This window comes from Doryrhamphus excisus, chromosome 8, assembly GCF_030265055.1.
Source record: "Doryrhamphus excisus isolate RoL2022-K1 chromosome 8, RoL_Dexc_1.0, whole genome shotgun sequence".
Taxonomy (NCBI): Eukaryota; Metazoa; Chordata; class Actinopteri; order Syngnathiformes; family Syngnathidae; genus Doryrhamphus; species Doryrhamphus excisus.
The window spans coordinates 6,735,012-6,757,322 of NC_080473.1; the positions used below are offsets into that span (position 1 = coordinate 6,735,012).

Consider the following 22,311-nt stretch of genomic DNA (forward strand, 5'->3'; position numbering starts at 1 on the left):
GATTGAACAACTTATTGTGCATATTTCTGTCTGTTCTTCATTGAACACACCACTTCCTCTGAGTCAAAACGTAGACTTTGGATACTAGACCACGCTACTTCTATGTCCTGATAATCCATTTTGTTGCATGCGATTGCTTTTAGCATCATGTTCAATATGTATCAATATGGCCCCACACGCTCTTCAGTTTTTGGCCGGTCTCCCAGCGCAAACAGGTCTTGGTGGCGGGACTGACAAAGAGTAATTCAGACAAAAGACGTCTCACACCGAGACCTCACCCTGGAGTCAGGCCTGGGGGAGAGGCTCACAGGTGAGCGCCTGGTTGTCGGGCCTTCACCAAAGAAGCCACAAAGGATCTCCCCACCATCTACCCACCAACTGCGGAGTTGGAATAAGGGTCCGGTGCATCGTGTATTGGGTAATGATCAAGGTAATCATCACAGTAATGAGGTTGCTGGACCGGAATATTGGGGTGAAGAGAGAGCTAAGCCGGAAGCCAAAGCTCGAAATTTACCGGTCCATCTATGTTGCCACACTGCAAAAACTGCAGATCTGACCAAGTGTAATAATCTTATATTTAGATTAGAAAATCTACTTGAACTTGTTTTAAGTATAAATGGATTATCTAGTGCTTTCTAAGGAAGATCATTTGACTTAATTCAAGTAAATGTCACTTGCCTTGTCTTGATAAGCATTTTTGTCTATGTTAGAGTTATTTTTGACTAGATACAAGGCACGTCTGTAAACATCCACTAAAGTCTTATTTAAAGTACTAGTAACTCGAGAAAAAAACATCTAATTTCAAGCATCAGCTGTGGTTAACATTTCCCCAGCAGGTACATTCAGGCAAAAACAGAGGCTTAAATTTTCATCTCTTTTAATTATTATCACACAGACTTTTATCTGGTCTCTTTAAGGAAGAGATGTCTATATACATTTTTTTTTGTTTTTAATTTTAAAATATTGGCCAAAAAAACATAAAAAAATAAAATGTTCTTAAATTGTTCACATATGTTGACCTGCTACATCATAACGCCTCACCATGGACCTTTCCCGAGTTTACCACTTGTATTTACAAATTCTTTGGCTTTTAATGTCCAAGTCAGCTGTTAAAGTGTGAATTTCCTACTTCACGAGGACATCCAAATGCATCACGAGCCACGCGCCAAAATTAGCAGTTGTGGCTAGCGGACCTTATCGCATCAGTTCACCAGAGAGCCAAGGTGGGGCAGCGACCAAGCAAGGTAAGGTAGAAATTCGATGTAGTTAAACATCAGCTAACCAAGAGAATTGCCAGTCAAATTAGAAAGGCATAGGGGATGTATGGAGGGGTGCTCCAAATATAACAAGTTGACAGAATAACTTAATGAACTGTTAGCTGATTTAACTTTGTTAAGCTAGCTCGCTAACTGCAAAACCCGTTTTGCTAGCTAGCTGCCTCGCTGATGGGGTGTGTACAACGACTGTAGCTAATTAGTCTCATGTAAATAAACTGTCTGTAGCTTATACCAGGTCAAATGACATTAATATCATGTGTTTTCCTTTGGTGTTCAGTAATTTTATCTGTTAAAACCTAGCTAACATTAAGGACTGCCTCAAGTCGCATGGCGCGAAGGGGATTTGATATGATAAGGAAGGTTAACATTAGCCAGTTGGTTGCGAGTCTCAGCAATGGACAAATTAATTTCCGTCATATTTATGTTTGTTGTTATTTTAGTTATTTGTTTGTTTGCTTTTTAATGACATGAACTCTTTTCCCGTTTACTGTAACTTGCAGATTGCTTTTTCATTGTGAGATGGAGACATTAGATGAGGCAACTGTGTCACTCTTAAAAGGTAAATGTCATGTAAATTATAAAGACACCTACCCTCAGCACATATTTTTAGACACACCTAGACTGATGTTAATAATATATTTTTTTTAATGTAGTATTATTGATTAATATCTTCATCATCCACCAAGACTTTAGAATACCAAAAAGTTTCTAAGATGTGGTGGTCACTAGAGGTTTTAAACACCACTAACACCTTTTCATGTATACATATGACCCTTACAGTCTTGTTTTTCACTTGTGCAACTGACAAGTGCTTTTTATATCCCTGCAGCGACAGTGTCGAGAATATTGTAGATTCACCCCGACTGCTGTTGCCACACTATCCAGCCAAACTTTAAGTTTGCTTGTCCAATAACAGCAAAAGCTTTTATTTTACTCTTATTTTACTAAAAATTCATATTGTTTCAGGGATATACACACTAAACACATAAACAAACATACGCTGTCGCTCACTGATACAGTTTTTCCATGATTACACTACCTTTTTTGCCTTTTATGTTGACTTTTCAGTTACACAATTGCACAATACTTAATGTCACAGTCAAATTGCCTAACAGCAAGAAAGACAATGCAGTTGATGTGTCCATATTGTTTTTCAGCAGGACATGCCATTGCTTTGTTCAAGGCACTTCCTTCAATGTTCCCTTCTGCAATGCCCCCACCCAAAAAGCTTGGACCAGCATGTGAGGCACTGTTCCATGTTCTTGAGGTGAGTTTGCATCAGTATCAGTATCAAACTGAAAATGAAGTTGATATGCGTGAAGTTTAATCTTGTTCTACCTTTTGTCTCTACTTTGTTGCTCTCAGCCATCTGAGGACCCCAATATGTTTCTCCAGAGACGGCCCATCACCAGTCCGGTCTTCCTGGTAGGATCTACTAACCTTCTCCTGGCTGTTGGCACAATGCCACTGACCACCTTACCTAAGGAAATGATTCATGAGGCTCCTCTGATCCTCATGGGGTGTTATTACACCTTCCACCTCACCTACCCCAAATGTGGTGCCACTTTGTTGACAGTATTCACGAGCGTGACCTTACTCATTCCTACAAGAAGGCAATAGCTGAATGGGAAGAATTCAACAAAAAGTAGAGTGAGCCAAAAATGCACAGGTTTGTGACCAGTGTGACCAAAAATGGTTGATTCATGTTTGATTTGCCAAAATGTCACGGTACAATTTGTTGTTTGGTTTTAGTCATTTTGATTGAAACTCACTTCTAAATTTGTTATGAAATGCACGTTGAGGGTTTTGGGCTGTGTTTAGACCCCTCTGAAGACAATCTTTACCTTGGTCCTTGTCAATAAAAAGCATGTTTTTTTTCCTGAGAGCATTGTCTTGTTTCCTTATTTTAAGCATGTGGTCTTATTTAGCAACCTAAAAACAAGAATTTAATAAATCTTGTTTTAAGTCATTTGATGCTAAAAAAATACCCTAGTTTTGAGTGATAATAAGCTTCTTTTGCATTAACCAAGCTTAACTAGATTGCTTGAAATGAGTCTTTGTGATCTTATTTCAAGATTGTATGTGCTATACTGACAGTCGGACAGAGTGACTTGTTTTAAGACATCTTAGCAAGTGAAATTCACTTACTGCACTGGCAGCCAAATTTGATTGTTTTAAGCACAAGCATGCTTATATCTAGAATATTTAGCCTTAAAATTGACAGGGCATTTTTGCAGTGCACCCATACCCTCACCTGCGGTCTTCAGCTTTGGGTCATGATTGAAAGAACGAGATTGCGGATACAAGCAGCCAAAATGAGTTTCCTCGCTGGGTGGCTGGATTCACCCAAAGTGGCTAAGGTATTCCGGGAGGAGCTTGGAGTAGAGCTGCTGCTTCTTCACATCAAGAATCTTGTCCAGATGCTTCCTGAACGCCTCACTGGTGAGGACTTGTGGGCATACCCAGCCGGGAGGAGGCCTCCGGAGGGATGATGTCTCACAGCTCGCTTGGGAACGCTTCTGTGGGACTGGAAGAGGTGGCCGGAATTTGGGAAGTCCCCGGATAAGCGGAAGAAAATGGATGGATGGAACAGCTGGATGGACGGTCCTCCATTGTTATTCCATATTGGTGTTTTACTGTTGTCTTGCTGTGGTGCCAAAGTATTAGATAACTGAGGAAAGTGTTGATCAAGCCTACACTGAAACGACTGAACTATGCTGTTTATCAGTTGACCTACAATTAGGTTCCACCTGTAAGCAGCAAGGAAACTAACTTCGGACTCCTTGACTACCTTCGGCTCCATGAGCTCTTGGCTGCATGCCATCCAGCATCCAGGCATACGGAGGAAACTCATTTTGGCCGCTTGTATCCCGCATCTCATTCTTCTTACAAAGCTCAGGGGGAATACTTGAGTGTTGGCAAAAAATACTAATCATAGCTTTGCCTTCAAGGGTCATGTTAACACATTTACCACTTCCTTGTCTCCTGCAATAAGGCTAAGGAGGCTACTTTATGGTATTTTTGATCGCTATTGATTGTACAAAACATGTACATGTACTATATTGTAATATAATATCACCTACAAAAATGTACATACTTCTAACCATGAGTCCAGATGATTATTAAATCTTCTGCAGGCTGTTTCACATAAGAATTGCAGATTTAAAACATCCTTCTCAGCAGCAGCAGCAGCAGCAGACACACATTTCCACAATATTAAAACATCTTGTGTGCCGACTCTCTCTCCACTGCCACAACCTGCCCATGGAAATCTTGCCAGTTTGATAATTGATAGCAATACTGCTAAAGCTTACATTAGACAAGCACTGCTACGTTTAGCCTTGAAATACCACCGGTGATAGTAATAATCAACAAAGTTTTATCCACTTTATTTGGAATGGGATTTTACGTCTATACTGACTGTTAGCCCTAAGACTACACGTTCCAGAATGCACTGCTGTATCGGTGTTACTTGCTAGCAGTCATGTGGCTCATGTTTTGCTTCATCGTGTACAGTCAAATCTGGATTTTTTAAAGCCCCAGTTTCAGTTTTTCGGTTTAATTTTTGGAAAAATTTTTCCTCACTTCTCACAAACAAAATATTGTATTTTAGGCTTGCGGTAAATTGACATTACATTGCTTGTTTGTATGGTGCTACTTAGTTGGGACAATACCAGGTATCCTCGAAGGAACATTCAGTTGGCAAACAAATGAAATAACGTTCTGTTGTTCAGGCTACGGATATCTGAATAACGTAAACATATGCCTATTTAGCTTGTTGCTCTCCATTTCAGTGTTATTACTACAACTTGCCTTTCAAGATGAAATGTCTCTCTGGTTTTATAAAGGCAATTTTCTCCCAAATATGTGATTAACAGCATCCTGTGTGACTTAAATGTTTTTTTTTCTTCTTCATTGATCCTGTTGGAGCGGTGCGACTTATACTCCGGAGAGACATATAGTCTGGACAATGAGGTAGTTACAATATCATACTAACCACCGTATCAGTGTTTGCCAACAGAGCATGTAATTGGCATTTCAGTGTTGCAACCATCGCATTGTCTCTTGCACACCTACACAAGACCTCATCAACAACTCCAAAACAAAAATGGACTCCTTCAGGGAATGAACAGATGGCATTTAGACTCAGATTGGCCTTTGTCTGAATATTGAATCACCCCACAAGCCCAATCAATCCTCCATTCTAACACGTACACACATTTGACAACAAGCCTGCAGATAACCACAATATGACCAAAATGAATATCCTCAACTTGCTGTACGGTGAGGACATGATGAAAAATTGATGACCCTTAATCTTAACTGAGAGGCATAAGGATTATTCCACACCCCCAAGGTTACACGCGCCTTTGATGATGCGGAAATGAGTTCATAACACTAACCCAGCATTTACTATGTATAGATTCTTTCAGGCCACCACACTAGATGTGTGCTGGTCGAATTCCATCAGCATTCAATGTGCCTACTGAGCCCTGCGAGTAACTACTTTCCAGTTTTAAATCAAAGTGAAAGTGACTGAGGCTAATGATTGATGGGAAACATTCGGTAACATGAAGCTGTGAATGTGACGCTTGATCACTTTACAGGATTTCTGCTGAGCAAGCAACCCGGGCTGGCTAATGGAAATAACTGCAAACACCCACTGTGCATCTTCCTAATTGTTTATGATGCTGTACATATACCATAAAAGTCAGGCAGCAATAATAAGGTCATCTTAAGTCATACTGTCCTGTAACTGACATTGAAAATGGAATAAAGCAGCTCCTGCTCATTCATGGAGGGGACGCTCCTTCTTTCCGACCTACAACATGAATGTGTTTATTTATTTACGCTTTTTCATTTTCATGGTCATCAGTAAAGTCTCTGGATCAGTCAGTTCAGAACAACGAAATGAAAAACCAATGCTCCACTAGATATTTATTCTTCAAAATCGGCGCTGATTCGCTCATTTCACCGTAAATCGAAAATGGATTCTCCCTCAGACAGATCATCCAATCATTATGCAGAAGCCGAGCGTCCGGGCCAGCCCACTGCCCCATAAATCCTCCAAGATGCTGAGCGCCCAATGGGTGAGCAAAGATCAGGATTTATCCAATGACTGTCCAGTTTTGTGTAGTAGAACAACCCCCCTCATGCCTCCCCATCAAAGTCAGTAGACGCTCAGCATCTGCGGGACTGCAGGGATGAATGACAAGGTTGTATCAGTTACCTGTGATAAGTAGCTGATTGTGAAGAAAATATATTCATTCTAGTATTCCAGTGCACATTTAGTCAATGAAATGTACACACAGCTGAACATATTTCACCGCTTTTCAGATTTTAGGGGAAGATAGCAATCCCCACTGGAAGAATCTTAATGTGATCCAAATTGATCTGTGGGCTGTTTTGGTATATGGCGGATAACTGAACTTAATTTTATCAGCACCAAATTGTACAACTCGTTGGTCAAAACGAGACATGCCAACAACAAGAATGGAGGAAAACAAGGGCTTGTTCTAGATGGCTTGTCGCTGTGGGCTATGGTATAGAGCAGGGGTCTCAAACACGCGGCCCGAGGGCCAAATGTGGCCCGCAGGACACTAGTTTGAGGCCCCCACCTTGATATGAAAGTTTAATGTTAGTGCGGCCCGCGCAAGTTTGATATGGATGCTGTATGGTATCATGTACCCAGAAAAAATAATTACGTTTGATTAATGTTCATGTTAAAGGTTAAATAACTGTTAATAGTTATCCTCCCTATCTGTGTGGAAGTGGTAAGTTTTTGGCTTTTTAAGTTTAAAGGAAATAACTTGGAGGCTACCGTTTAGGTCGCTAGGTCTCTAGTTTGCGAGTTAGCATGTGTCACAAGACCCTGCAGTTGCGCAATGTTAATTTTAATCTGAAAAAAATAATGTCTACCCACCAACTATATGGGGTTTCTTAAGTTTTTATTATTTGCCGTTTTATTATTATTATTATATTTATTTATTTATTACTGATTGATTTTCTTTACTCTTGATTTGTTTATTTATTTTTCATCTTATTTTGTGTAGAAAAATAAAAAGTAAGATATTTGAGAACAGTGGAATCTTTTATCAGAGCTATTCTTGTAGAAAATCGGAACCAAAGCAAAGTTTATTCATTTTTCTGTTTTTAATAAATGCGTTTTCCAATCGATCCACCACCTATCGATATCAGTGAAAAAGCCCGGAATCAATATCGGCCGATATTGCAGCATCCAGAAGGAGCATGTCTGTCGTTCAGGCTAATAACAAAGCACCCAAAGGCAACATGAACATAGTCTGTTTGCTCTTTAGCTCCAAGCCCAGACACAATTAAAAAGTCATCTTTTTTTCCAGAAGTAGAACTCCATGTTCTCATCACAAGAGCACACAAAGTGGAAGACCAGCGGAGAGAAATAACGGTGATGCTGAACGTGGACCCACCTATCAGTTCTACCTCTCCTTTCATCCATCTGATGGAGGCCGCCGGCTTGCTGCCCATAGCCGTACAGGTGAGCTCCGTCTCGTTGCCCTCGCTGACCACGTCCTCGCGGCTCTCGATGATTGGGCTTCCTGGCGGCACTGAGACACAGTAATGAGGTAGACACAAGCGTCCATCTTTGCTCATACAGCAATAACAATAACAATAACAATGGCATACAGGGACGTTTGACATTGTGGTTCCGGACACGCCCCTTCTGCTGGTAGATTATCTTGAAAAATAAGATCTCACTTTGCTTAAAGCGGGACTGTCCAGACCTTTTCCAGTGAGGGTGAAGGATGCAAGGATCACTTGCATGTAGCTATGGCAAGAAGCATATATTTCAAGATAAAAAACACATCTTAGCTTTGTGAAAAACGTGAAAAAGCGTATTTTTAAAATGAACTTTGGGTCTTTAAACAATTACAACTATATTTTGCTTTGTTTGTCATTTGGAAAAACACATATATTATTATTTACATTATTATTATTATTTATACATTATTTACTTTTTACATTATTATTATACATTATTTCCATAAATGTTTTTACGACTTCTGAATTTGACTTTTTCCCTTAATATATTGACTTTGTTCTTGTCAAACTCAAGCTGCTTTTTTTTTTTAAATTTCTGCTTTTTTTAACTGTTGTATCTCTCTTCTTGTACATATTCTTCTCATAATTATGACTTTATTCTCATGAGATTTAACATCATTTTTTAATGCCAACTAACTTTCCAAAAATAACCACTTTATTCCTTGTTTTTTTTTTTCTTGTATTACAAGCTTCTAACAATAACTTCTTATGCTCCCAAAGCGATGTTTGTTGTCAGCTGATAGCAATGTGGTAAAGTTCCGCTACGTTTAGCCTATGGAAATGACATGGCTGTAATGTCGGCCTCTTCTCGGAGACTGCTTCGGTACGAATTGCGGCATGAACATCAGACAGCCATGAGTGAAGGAGTTGTCATATTTTTTGATTGCAGTAAATCCTGAACCAATTGCATACTGTCTACTTCAGATAATACACATGGTTCATTGGTGTAGATCCTGGTAAGAAGAAGTATCTTATGAAATACGTATTTCTCACCCTGATTTTTGATTGTCTTTTCGAGTCTTTGCACTGAGGAAAAAAGCGTCTCATCAGTATGTATATAACACATCATCCCATATTGCTTTTTATTTACAGCTCTGATGCGGGTGAATTTAGCCTTTGAGCGCGCAAACGGTAACAAATGGAAATGTAAATCCAAACTGACCTTTAAGTGTGAAAGGAGTGAACGTTAAACACTATTAAATGCTTCCGTATTAACGTTTCTCTCAGTAAACCTCTCTGCTGTGTCTCCTCGGATCCAAAAAAAGGTCAGTGCAGTTTAAAGTTTGTAGAGTTCCAAAAGTTTGCCGCACTCATCTTTGAACGCTCAAACAGAGCACACAAAAGGGGATGAATGGGTGGAGATTTAAATATGAAAGCCATGTTCTCGCGAACGGCCAAATAACCCCTCCATGCTTAGAAAGCAGGATACTTCTCCCTTACTCCTCGAATTAGTCACCGGGCTGAACTCTAGTCACTTGAAAGCCAAATGTCAGTGGGGGGGTTCATTCCAAGGACTCTTCAATTACACCCCGGGTTCAGGAAAGAACTGCAGCTACTGTCAGCCTCAATTGTACAAGTAAAGTCATTACTTTAAAGGGCTTTTAATTCCTTTCAATCCCCCCCGGGATGTCAGCATGTATAATAAAGCTTAACTAGAGTCATTTTACTGCAAAGCATCGCCGTGAAGGCACAGCTGACTCTCAAAGGGGAATGGTTTGGACCAGCCAAGTCAACATTCAGCGGGATTCACGGAGTCAACACAGCTGCCAAACCGACGCGGTCGATGCCATCGGATTCAGCATCTGCTCCTTTTTCGTCGGGCTGCCGAGCACTGAGAACGCCTAATTGGCTGACATTTTGTTTCTGGTTGTAGAGATAACAGGATCATAGATGACGACGTATTCATATTCACCGTCTGTAATGCAGTAGTGTAAGCGTGTAGGGGGGGTGGGGTCGGAGGGGGTGCATACAGTACCCAGGACGGTGATGTCTGCGTAGGCCTCCTGAGGGGGGTCGGTGTAGAGCTGGCACACGTAGCGTCCCTCGTCGGAGAGTGACACATTGGACAGAGACACCCGCAGTTCGTTGTCAGAGAAATTGACCAGCTGGAACCGACTGTCCTTCAGGGCTGTGGGGGGGGGGACATGCCAGACAATGAGTAAGGATCTACGGCTAGGTGAGGGAACGCACAAATGTGACGGAAAAGTCCCTCAAACTGGTAAATGGAAGTGAGAATGAGTGTGGAAATGGAGGAAGACAAAGGGTGGAGAAAATGAGATAGGGAGGATGAGGGGGTCGGGGGCGGGCGGGGGGGCACAGCTTTGTGGGCTCTCTCCTTAATTGAGTCAAAGAAAAGTGGGCTTCAAGATGATTCATACCAGTTGATTTATAAAGTAGCTTCACAGTCGGCGGTGCACCGGCCGAGACAGGGAGGTGTGAGGGCGCTCATGAGGACTGCTAACAAGTCGGCAACTCTAACCAGCCGGCTGCTCCTCGTCATGGATGAATGCTTCACACTCCTTTCCAAAATACATCATCAATTAAAATTTCAATAGTTCTGAAAGTAAAATTCCGCTCTACTGGAGTCGGCATGGCCAAATATGTTTGCAGGCTAACGTTGCAAATCGTTTCAGCCAATCAGATACATGAAAAAAGCCATTTGAGGAAAAGGCATCATAATAAAAAACAACAATGGAGAATAGCTGGATTATCCTTTGCTTATCACCGTTAATTGGCTTCTGACCAACACGGTGTGGGAATTTCCCCAAAATAGGATTCAAAAAATGAAATATTCATGTCGTTAGAGCATAGAAAACCCGTTCATACTCATTAGAACCCCATAGACATGAAATACCACCCTAATAGTCACTTTTACACGCTTATTATTCTTTGTTTACATCACATTGCACAGGCTGCGGAAGCACTCCAGGGACAAAACAGATGGCTGTCAATAGCATAACAAGCTAGTGAGCTAACAAGTTCGCCTCTCCAATGTACTTCTTCTCACTTTAAGGAAGGAGTGGTGAAGAAGGACCAAACATATATACGTACAAATGATAGGTAACCTCGGCCCAAATGTAGCACGTTCCAGCATATGAATGATATACATGAATGAATTATGGTAATGCTGGGATTTTATTTCAACATGCATCAAGTTACAATGGAATGCGTCACGTAATTCAATTGACATAACGACGTAAGGTAGTGAAGCATATAGCAATGTCAAGTGATTTTCACAACCATAATAAATAATGATCATAAATATGGTGATGAATAACAGAGATAAACATAACATGACGCGTTCAAGACGCGTTCCTTGTATTTTGCAAACATCAAACTTGCTTCTTGAGTTCCTTACTCACTCCATTTCATAGTTTGATTCCACAAGCTCTTTAACCTTCTTCTCACATTCAAGTTTAGTTCTTCCCTGAGATCATATTTCTCCTGTCTTGTCAAAAAGTAGTGCATGACATTTTGGGGGAATAGGTTATGTTTAGCTTTATGCATTATTTCAGCTGTTGGAAAATGTACTATGTCAGCCAGGACTTTCTGTGGATTATCCTTGCAGTACATTTAGCGAGTGAAGAATACTTATAGTCATTACCCCGTATCTCCACACGATTAGATAGGCATGGTAAAACCAGAGAGCAATAAAGAGTATTGAGTGATTTTTGATCAAGAATGAATTTTGCTTTGTTCGATATTGAAATATTTCTCGCCACCTTACGTTGTATATTTTCAGTATGACATTTCTACCTCATCTTGTCATCTATTATGATCCCCAGACATTTATTTTCCTCCATCCTTTCAATGTCTACACGGTCTATTTGTATTTGCGCATGTGCAATATTTTCTACTACCAAACAACATTATTTTACTTCTCAACGCTAATCTATTATTATGGTTATATTATGGTGGTATCATTTGAAAGTAATACATTTTGTAACTTTACAGATGTCATTAATGCACAAGTAGAACAATTTCGGTCCCAGTATTGACCCCTGGGGTACTCCACACATAATATTTCAACTTGCAGATGTGTGTTCTCCTAGCTTTACGTATTGCTTCCTGTCAGCTAAGCAGCTTTTGACCCAGTTCAAAACTAATCCTCTGATTCCATATCTTCTTAATTTTGTTATTAAATGTCATGACTGATTGTATCAAAGGCTTTTGTCAGATCCATAAATACTGCAGCTGCAACTTTCTACGATCGTTAGCATTAGTGATTTCCTCCCTAATTTCAATGTGTGCCGTGGAGGTTGAAATATTAGCTCTGCATCCGTACTGGCTTTATGCTACTACTTCATTCCTATTAATACATTTCTCCTATTCTTTTATTGATGTACGTCTTCATTTTAAAAAATGGAACTACTTTTGCTGTTTTCATTTCGTTAGGGAATATTCCAATCTGAAATGATAAATTACTCAGCGGTTCTATAATCTCATTGATTACCCTTTTCATAGTTTCCATTTCAATTCCATTACAATGCTTGTAGACGCACTGTACATTCTGATAAAATACTGTTTTTGCCTTATTTTGCATACATTTCCTATTTGGACCCACTACTGTATCTTGGAAACTAGAGCCAATCAGCACTTAAACCAAGAAAAAATTAAAACTACTTTTGTTCAATACCTTTTGCTTGTAGACCAGTGTGATGCTAAAAAAAACATATTTGTAAACAGGTTTACTATGCTATAACTACAAAAACATTAAATTTATTAATATTGAATCCTACTTTACGGAAATTCACGTATTGTGTCAAGAACCAATACACTGATTAAATGGGATTACTCTATCTGTCAGTCATGTTACGTTGATGAGACATTACCTTAGAGTACACTACCTTCAACTACATGGAATCAGCCATGGCATATACAACATGTTAGAGTGGAAAAAAGTTCTCCTCCCACTTCGTGTGGAAGTGGTATGTCCTTCTTCCCCACTTTGTGTGAAACACTTTCTTAACTTTACAACAAACAGATTGGAGGATTCCATAGCCTGTCCATAAGTGTATTGTTGCGCAATGTGGTGTAAATAAAAAATAATAGGAGTTGAAAGGTGCCTTTAGGGGTGTTATTTCGTGGCTCTATGGCTCTATACTTAGAAAGTCACAAGCAGGTTTTATATGCTCTAACAACAGAAATATTGAATCCTGTTTTACGGAAATTCACACGTTGCAGTTAGGACTGGAAACAATTAACCGAGATAAACAAGGGAGGACCGTAGGCCATCAAGTCCTTAAAATACAGTGTCGATGTTAGCCCTATGTTTTTTATGTTGACATCAGAAGCACATTTCTCAGCATCCATCCAAATGAAAGTAGCCAGAAATGTTGTGTACTAATGTCCATCGACATTTTCATTAACAGAGTCAAAGTAGGTTAGCCATTTTTCATCCCACGGCGCTCTTCCACATTAGCATCTTTGGCCGATCTGATCAGACGTGCTCCATTTGATGTTTTGACCCGCCTCCTTTATCAGGTTCTCTCTGCATCTGCAGAGATAACGAACTCCACGCACTCGCTGTTTCAAGCGGGAGGCGTTTTGTTATTCCCGTCAGGCTTTGCAGTTATTATCATGATCATTACTCAAGGTCTCAGGGCAGCATCAACATGAAATCCCATCCCCAGATATAATTTGAGAGCTCTTCAGAGGACTCAAAAGGGGAACAATGGCACTCGTGTAACTTGGAGAGTCACAACACCTGTTAGGGAGAGAAACCCGTCCCTCCTGAGACGCCCGGCGGAGATTAAGCAACATAAAATAAACAACACGGTTTGGAAAGAGGTAAGGTGCTCACCAGTGCACTCCATCAGCAAAGATGTTTCCTAGTTTCCTAGTCTTATTGGAGTCGTGCAATAATGTTGAAGAGCCATGGGTATGCGCACACAGGATTTGGGAATTGTATCCATTTATTCCGAACACTATTATCTTCATTTAGTAGTGCGTCTCTTGGCTGCACTGCTTCCAGAAGTGTATGTTCAAGTTTTTCATCCAATCACCTGTGGTGCCATATCAATGTAATCTGCCCACGGCCTTCAGAATCGGGAGTGCTGGCCCATGTCATATACACACTATTAGCTATGGATCAGATTTAAGATTCGCCTCACGTGGCAAATCTGAAAACTGATTGCCTGTAAATCAGCCATCTACAATTGAACACGCTATCATCAGGTTAGCCGCACATCGGTGCTCATAAACTAGGAATACATACATATTTCAATAATTAGTTTTGCATATGCGGAGGCCTGAATGTACACTAAGCAAGCCTCTTCCTAATGAGGGTTTTTTAATTGGCACTGTTGTGGGTATGACTTATCTAATTGGGCACCTACAGAGACATAAGATCTTGTAGATCTTTTTCCTGGCACTCAAAATCTACCTTTTTCAAAGTCAGGCAACTTCAGAGGAGCGCTGCTGTGCATAAATAAGAGCGTAACATCGCCTGCTCCATAGAGGTCCTCTGATAAACACTCATTTTTCCCATTACCCATGTCAGCTCTGCCAAATTGCATGTCATTTTGCATAGATCTCGCAGAATAAACGGCTTGTCGAGATGAGCCTCAACCTGTAAGGTAATTTTTATTTACTTCCAGCGGTATAAATGTGTTGATTTTCTCCTTATTGGTGCTGTGAAACTGCGATGATTGTGGTGTTTGTGTGTACATCAGCCTCCTGCTGTTTGCCTCCTGGTATACAACCATCTTTCCCTGTGTCCGACGGCCGCGTTTGACAGCTAACAATGCCACCGAGTCAGGGTGGGAAGTCGTTAATCCTTTAGGACCACAGCCTAGAATAGCACGACGGTGAGGTGCACTCGACCCTTTAAAAACAACACCTCAGATTCCTGTTATTTCAAGCATAGTACTACCATGCTTTGCTGAGATGGCTAGATGGATACTTTATTCAACAATGCTTTGCAAAGATGGGAACATGCAAGGTAAAAATGGAATATCAACTTAAATTTACATCCGTAACGGGTAAAAGCTCCTTGGCATGTTCCATAGAACAACAGCATGAACAGAGTGAGCCCCGTTTGTCTTGGTGGGTGGAGGCGGGGCCACTAGCGTGCGCACAGAGTGTAACATAGTAGACATTAAATTAGTCATATTTTTGTATTTTGAAAGTAATCTCGTCTCGTCTTATCGACCCAATCTTGGTATCAATCAGCTCATCAGGTGACAAACCCAATAAGGACTTCATACCCAAGGATATACAGTCAAATATGTGTATCCCTGATCTCTTGCACTGAAGCAAGACCTGTTTCCCAACTTCACTGATGGTGAGCAACCCCCCCCCCCCCCCCCCCCCTCGGAACTTGTGAACAACAGCTGGGATGCGTTATAGACTGAGACGTTCTCATCACCTTGAATTCTGGCTGGCATCCCAGACACGAACAAGTGAAAGAAGTGAGACAAAAAGAGTGAAAAGCAGACAGACACGGCCCATATGCTCATGCATAATGAGAATGTTCAATATCCTAATCTAAGAGATTATCGTAAAATCGAACAGTGACAAGGACACAAAAGTATTCCCATTATGGCCCGGCGGAGAATTATCTCATATTAATCTCAGCGCTTCCTGAGCTTAATGACTTGTGTTAAAGTGGCAAACGTCAAGGACAGATGGAATCACGTTTGCACACATACGATGAAAAGAAGGCGGGTGCGGCAACCTTCCAGCTTGCCGCGTGATGGCTGAGATGAGCGTGGAAAATCAGGTTGATTTATCGCAAGATGCCACCGCACCAGAAAGCAAAGTTAGGATGAAGTCAGAAATAAACTCTTTTTGCAAAAAAAGCCTTTTTTTGGGTTTAATTTGAAAATGAAGGCTGTGTCTCATGAGAATGTTGTCGTAAAAATATTACAAATGTTTTACTCAAAGTGAAACATTCGCTGCATGAGCTTTGTTTTCATGCATACGTAACACAAGAACCCACCCCCTCCCCCAAGTGACCCCCTCCACAGTGACGGCTCCTGCTGTGGCACACTCCTTAAATATTGCAGACATGCTGTTTTTCCACACTTTCCATCTTACTTTGAAATGTTGTATTACTCTATTATATATTTATTTTGTTATTAATTGTGACTTATGATTATGTTTTTTCATGATATCAGTACAGAATTCAAGGGTTTTCACTGAATAAAACTGTCAGTTTAAATGAAATGACTGAGTTAACAACTGAGTTGTTTGGGTCGTACGATTTCTGTATAACAACAAAATTGTGGACAGAAGTACAGAATTGGCCCAAAAAAACGGAATCTCTGGAAAATGGACATAATGCCAAAAAAATGCAGAGGAGAAGGAACGTTTGTGGGGGAAGTAGTTCCTCGGCGGCCCACTCAATCACGGTGGAATCTTATCCCAAAAACTAAATATGTTGAACACTGACAAATATTGCTCTTATGGAGCGTGAATGGAAGCTAGCTGGGTTAGCTTAGCATGCCGGTGCAGCTGCGTGTGTGTGTTCTCGCCGTGTAGTATTTTATATTTTACCGCTTATTAATGGAACCGAGCATTTTATGTTGTGAAAGTTCTGAGTGAAATTAGGAGGAGAGGCACTTTTATTCTTGCAACAACTGCAACACAAAACACTTCTGGCCTTCAAAATAAAAGCATGGTTTGCCACATGGTGTCTAATTGTGTAAAAACATAAACAAGGGTGTCGTAAGAATGATCTTAGATAAATAATGTGATTGGAAGTGCATCCTTGACTACGTATGTCCTCCTTCCTACACGCACGGACATGACAGTACAGTTTGTTGCAGATTTTCTTTCATCCAATCAGAAAGTTAGCCCAACTTCATCCATTTCTTCACTTCTGGCCAAACTTGTCCAACGATGTACCGCATCGATACGTGCTTGCATTTAATTAAAGGACACAAAGTACGCCATAAAAAACTGAATTCTTAAAAAAATAAACCAGAAGTCGGAAACAGCTGATTTCATAAGTCCCTAACTTGTCTGTCATATTGAGGAGCGTTCCTGCGTGAAATCAGACCTCGAGTCCAAAAGGGCCCCCCTTTCTTGTCTGTACAAATGTATGAAATAATGAAAGCATTATTTACACAGAATGAACTCATAAGAGTAAGAGTAGAAATATGCCTGGCTCTTTCATAAAGGGACCATGTCACCTTTCCTGAGAAATAAATAAGGAGGAGTACGGCAGGAGTTCATCACCCTTCAGGACTACGTACTTCCTGACTAGCAGCCACTGACTTCATTCTTTTCACTTTCAATTTCAAGCTCTGTTCTGTTGAATGGACCAATGTGTGTGTCTTTATTTGACTGTAAAGTAGTCACTCCTGGAAATACCATACCTTACAAACTAATATTCTATGAGGTGAGTCAAAGTCCTCTAAAATGGCCGATACTGAAGGGGGTGTCTTTGGGAAAATGTCTGAACAAGTTAAGGGCCTCACTGAAGAAGGGGAAGGTGATGGAGTGGTGATGGAGTGGTGATGTTTATTTCCAGACCTGAAGCCAATGAAGCACTTGGAGGATTAAGGCCCTGCTTGGTGCTCACACCAAATATCGACACCAAGAACAGCGATGGGCATGAACATTGGCAGGTGTACTCACACTCACTTGGGTTGCCAGCTGTTGAGGCAACTGCTGGATGTGTATTGTCATAGAACAGTAAAGCTATGTTCTAGCCAAGATTCATTTCTATATAAAGATAAAACGCTTCAAACGTGTTTGACTTACGTCTGACATCCTTGAAGTAGATGGTCTGCCTGTTGGGGTTGAGCAGCTGGATGACCGAGTCGTCGTTATTCTTCACCCTGCAGCTTATGGTGGCCATCTCGCCCTCCACCACTGACACGTTGTCGGTTGCCAGGTTCTGACCTTCCACTTTTACAAACACACAAACACAGCACGTGAGCAATCAGTGTTGCCGTCTGGACCGGGTTCGCGACCTTTAGAGCGGTCAGTCGGGGCGTCACGAGACCAAAGAGCATCCATCCATTGATTTTCTATGCTGATTATCCTCACTGGGGTCATTGGGGGGCTGGAGCCTATCCCAGCTGACAGCTAACAACCATTATCACTCCTTGCCAATTTTGGGGAGAACATGCAAACTCCACACATAGATGTGAAGCGGAGATTCGAACCCAGGTCTTCCAGATCTCCTGTGTGGTCAACATGCTACCACTTGTTCACCGTGCGGCCCCCAATAATAGTCTAGAGCAGAGGTAGGGAACCTATGGCTCGGGAGCCAGGTAGGGCTCTTTTGATGACTGTATCTGGCTCTCAAGCATTTACCACAATAAAAATGTATGTTAGCTAACATTTTAAAGTAAACATCACAGAAATCACTGTTAAAAATATTAAAAATCAACAACTTTCTTATGCATTTTAATCCGTCCATCTATTTTCTACTGCAATACGGCCGACCATATCTATCTTTCCTGATGATATTTTCCAGGTCAAATACCAAAACTCGATTATTACTGGGTAATGTGGTAGTCTACCTCGGTCATTAAGATGTAAATGTAAACTTTCCTCCTTTAGTCAAATAGTCACCTAGCTAAAGCTGCAGAACCAAGCCTTCTGGCAAAGATGGCCAAAAGAATGAAATATACTGAGTACGGTGCAAAACCATGCAGCAGCAGAAGTTGCATTAATGGCAGCAAGTATTTGATTTATTATTGGACACTGCGCTGCTCACGAAAGTGTGCTGGCCACACCCCCTTGGAGTGGGGTAGTGTGCCTGGTCTACATAATTAGAGCCCATTATATCTAAAACTGTTGGTCTTACATAAAAATGCACACATTTTATTGCATTCAATGTTGAAAAAAATGTATATGGCTCTCACAGATACACATTTTAAAATATCTGGTCTTCATGGCTCTCGTAGCCAAAAAGGTTCCCGACCCCTGGTCTAGAGTATTAAACATTACACAGCTTATAAACGTGTCCATCCATTCTCTCTGCTGCATATCACCAGTAGGTTCATGGAAATGCTGGAGCCTATCCCAGCTGACTTTGGACTTCTGGTTATCCCATAAATGACAGAATTGTGTTTTACTCAGTAACTTGCTTCTGACTCAACTTTTTCTTTCTCCAGTGAGACTCACTGCATACACTAGCATACACTAGCATACATTAGTTTACATTAGCATATACTATCTTACACTAGCTTAAACTAGCTTACACTAGCATACAATAGCATACACTAGCTTACACTAACATACACTAACATACACTAGTATACACTAGCATACACTAGCTTACACTATGCACTAGCATACACAAGCATACACTAGCTTACTACACTAGCATACACGAGCATACACTAGCTTACTACACTAGCTTACACTAGCATACTACACTAGCTTACTACACTAGCATACCCTAGCTTACACTAGTTTACACTAGCTTACACTAGCATACACTAGCATACACTAGCTTACACTATCTTACTACACAAGCTTACACTAGTATACACTAGGTTACACTAGCATACTACACTAGCTTACTATACTAGCATACGCTACCTTACACTAGCATACACTAGCATACACTAGCTAACACGCGCAGTGAATCTACTTTTCCCCTACATTTCCACTACTCGGCAAAGGGAGCCGCAACAAGGAGGCTAAAGAGCCACACCAGAGCCGTGGGTTGCTGACCCCTGGTCTGGACATTTACAGCCGCCTAAATATTTGCCTTGTGTCAACACAACGCAACAATGTGGAGCTACACAAACAGGCCTTCGTGTAGATTGTGCAGCCACAATCTAATCCCTTTAATATAGGAGCCATGTTTGTCACTATTGATCTCCCCCAGCTCCGAGTGTGGGCCCCCGTGAGTCAGTGCCAGATGGGCTGCAAGCTCGGCTGCCCACAAAGGGAAGCTGGAGAGGAGCAGCTCGGAGACAAAGGAGGAGTGTTGGGAGAAAATTGGCAACAGGAGATCAGGGCGGAGAGGAGGAGGAAGAGCTGGATGCTGGTGATGGCGATGGTGATGGGCTAAGCTTCATCAGAGCCCCCCATCTGAGCTACCATGTGACCAATGTGTGCTCAGTGTCCCGTCCTGTATCTCTTGGCATAAAGGAGCAGCTCTCGGCAGACATGCGCTGTTCTCCGACAGAACCCGGACCTTGTCATCGTAACTCACGCCTTACACATTGGCTTTTGTGGGGGGAGTGGGAGGGGGGGTAATACATTAGAATGTCTCAGCTTCACACCATTGGAGGCACAACGCTATCACCCGCAGACGCAGGCGAAACATCAAAAGCACATTTACATGCCCGAGTCGTCTCATACCTCCATCGCTTTGTGACATTTACAAAGCAAAGAGGAATAATAGAAAAAGGGGGGGGGGGGGCACAGATAATGGGAATAGACAGGCAAACTAACATGATTCAAGATGAGCTCTGTGAATGCGGAAAGCTACAAGAAATTAACCTCCCGTGGAGGGAAAAGCTCTCCGACCAATTGGCTCATGCCGTTGTGTGCCAGTTCTGGCCAAAAGGAAACAAATAGATGCTAACGGACACAGGCTAGTTTAAATCAGGCAAACACGCTTAGCTTCACTTGGACACCTCTGAGGGTTGGGAACATTTATATAATATTAAAAACCAAGTTATCTTTAAGACCGATTGAAAAAAGCAGTTTACACAATAAGTCACTAATATGTGTGTGAGTGACAGAAGAAAAGCTCTGGCTTGCTTGGGGAGAATTCATTTGGCATCCTGCTGGTTTGTGAGTGTAAATCTAGAAACCTTGATTGTGTCATGACCCATCAAAAGAGATCGGTTCGATTCACGCCAAATATTTCACAAAAATTTTGTCTAATCGTTTCCAAACTTGGTGGACAAATAGTGGATGAGAACTCGCTCAGCTATTTTATTTTTGGTGGCAACTGACTTTGACCGTCAGAGGCAGGGCCTACAATATGTTTGACCGGTATTTTCAAATTCATCGGGAATTAGCGTAGCCATCGCCATCGAATCAGCCATTGTTACAACAGAGAGCCATCAAATTCATTCATTTATTCATTCATTTTCTACCGCTTTTTTCTCACAAGGGTTGTGGGGGTGCTGGAGTCTATCCCAGCTGTCTTCGGGTGAGAGGCGGGGTACACCCTGGACTGGTGGCCAGCCAATCACAGGGCACATAGAGACAAACAACCATTCACACTCACATTCATACCTGGACAATTTGGAGTTGCCAAGCCATCAAATTATTGACTTTTTTTCTCCAAAACTAGCCTCACAAAGTGTACGGATGTTTTTTTGTTACAGATATAGCAATCTTCCCGCTGAGTTAGGTCATCCACAACAGAAATAATGAAGATAAAGTTAAGACGCCTGGAGACGCCATGGAGGCCAACTGCCAATAACGATGGACGCTTAGCTGACTGCTAAGTCAGACACAAACCTATAAAGCGACGTTTATGACATGCGTGACACATGCGATCGACCCACATGACCTTTGTCCATCGCGACAGACCTAATGGACTGACACCAAAACCCAACTTAAATCCTAGCCTAGGAACGGAACTAGTACGTAACGCGAAAACCGCCTCTATGTCCATTATGTCCTACGCCGTGATCAAATTTGACCTTAAAAAGTTGCATTGTACTTTTCAAATGATTGCCACCTGACAAAAAAAACATGTCGGTGCACATTGGGAGATTTTTCATTTGATTCAAAACACAAAGAAAATGTGTTTTTGTTGCTTCAGTATTGGATAGAAATTCAGACAGAGAAGCATCTAAAGCGGTGATGGTCTCTGGTGCGCATGAGAGGCAAAAAAAATAAGGCAAAGCGCGGTGACGTGTTGGATGTTTTTGAAAAGCAAAGTAATTACATTCCTATAAAAGTAAAATATCTGGCAGTCCAAACGGCGCGGCCTCAAAGCAAGGTTACTCTGCTCCCAATCTGTTGGACGGAGAGAAAGGCGGCGTGGGTACTGCGCTGTAGATAAATCCTCCATAAGGTTTTGCAGCCCCGAGCAAGGTTGGTCGTGCTCCAGTATGCTTAGCCTCGGCTCATCTCCAATTCAAAACACATATAAATAACATGGCCGTGATTAGCAAGCCCATCAAAGTGAAAACAGGCCACTTTGTGAAACACGGAGGGCTCTGGCGATTGGCGTTAACATTTTCAATTGCCTCCGCATCCCGCTCATGATTGGGTGCAAATGAGGAGAGGCAGTCATTAATTCCGGGTGGTGGGTGGGGATGGCTGAGTGCTGGCGGTGGGTACGGAGTGGGGGGGGGGGGGGGGGGGGGGGTTATTTGGGCACAGATGACTGGCTGATAAATTCGCACTCATTCCAGCAGCTGTCTGGAAGAGTAAAGTGCCTGTATCTCCACACATGGCTGCCTGCCTCTCGCCGCATCACAACATACTGAGTGGAATACTGGGAGGCCAGTACGGAGTACATGTACTTCTGTCATCATGCCGACCAAACACAGCTACAGCCGACCAATTTTGA

The 22,311-nt window shown here is 41.6% G+C and overlaps 1 protein-coding gene across 3 annotated transcripts in view; it reads right to left on the reverse strand.

Annotated features, from left to right (window-relative positions):
• Positions 1–22,311, reverse strand: part of cadm1b (cell adhesion molecule 1b) — a 164,104-nt gene that overhangs the window by 29,724 nt on the left and 112,069 nt on the right. For all 3 annotated transcript variants that reach the window (XM_058080346.1, XM_058080344.1, XM_058080345.1), the window contains 3 exons: positions 17,568–17,714; positions 9,832–9,984; positions 7,724–7,861 (listed from right to left, as the gene is read on the reverse strand). In XM_058080346.1, the coding sequence (XP_057936329.1) occupies positions 7,724–7,861; positions 9,832–9,984; positions 17,568–17,714 (438 nt within the window). The remainder of the gene's footprint in view (positions 1–7,723; positions 7,862–9,831; positions 9,985–17,567; positions 17,715–22,311) is intronic.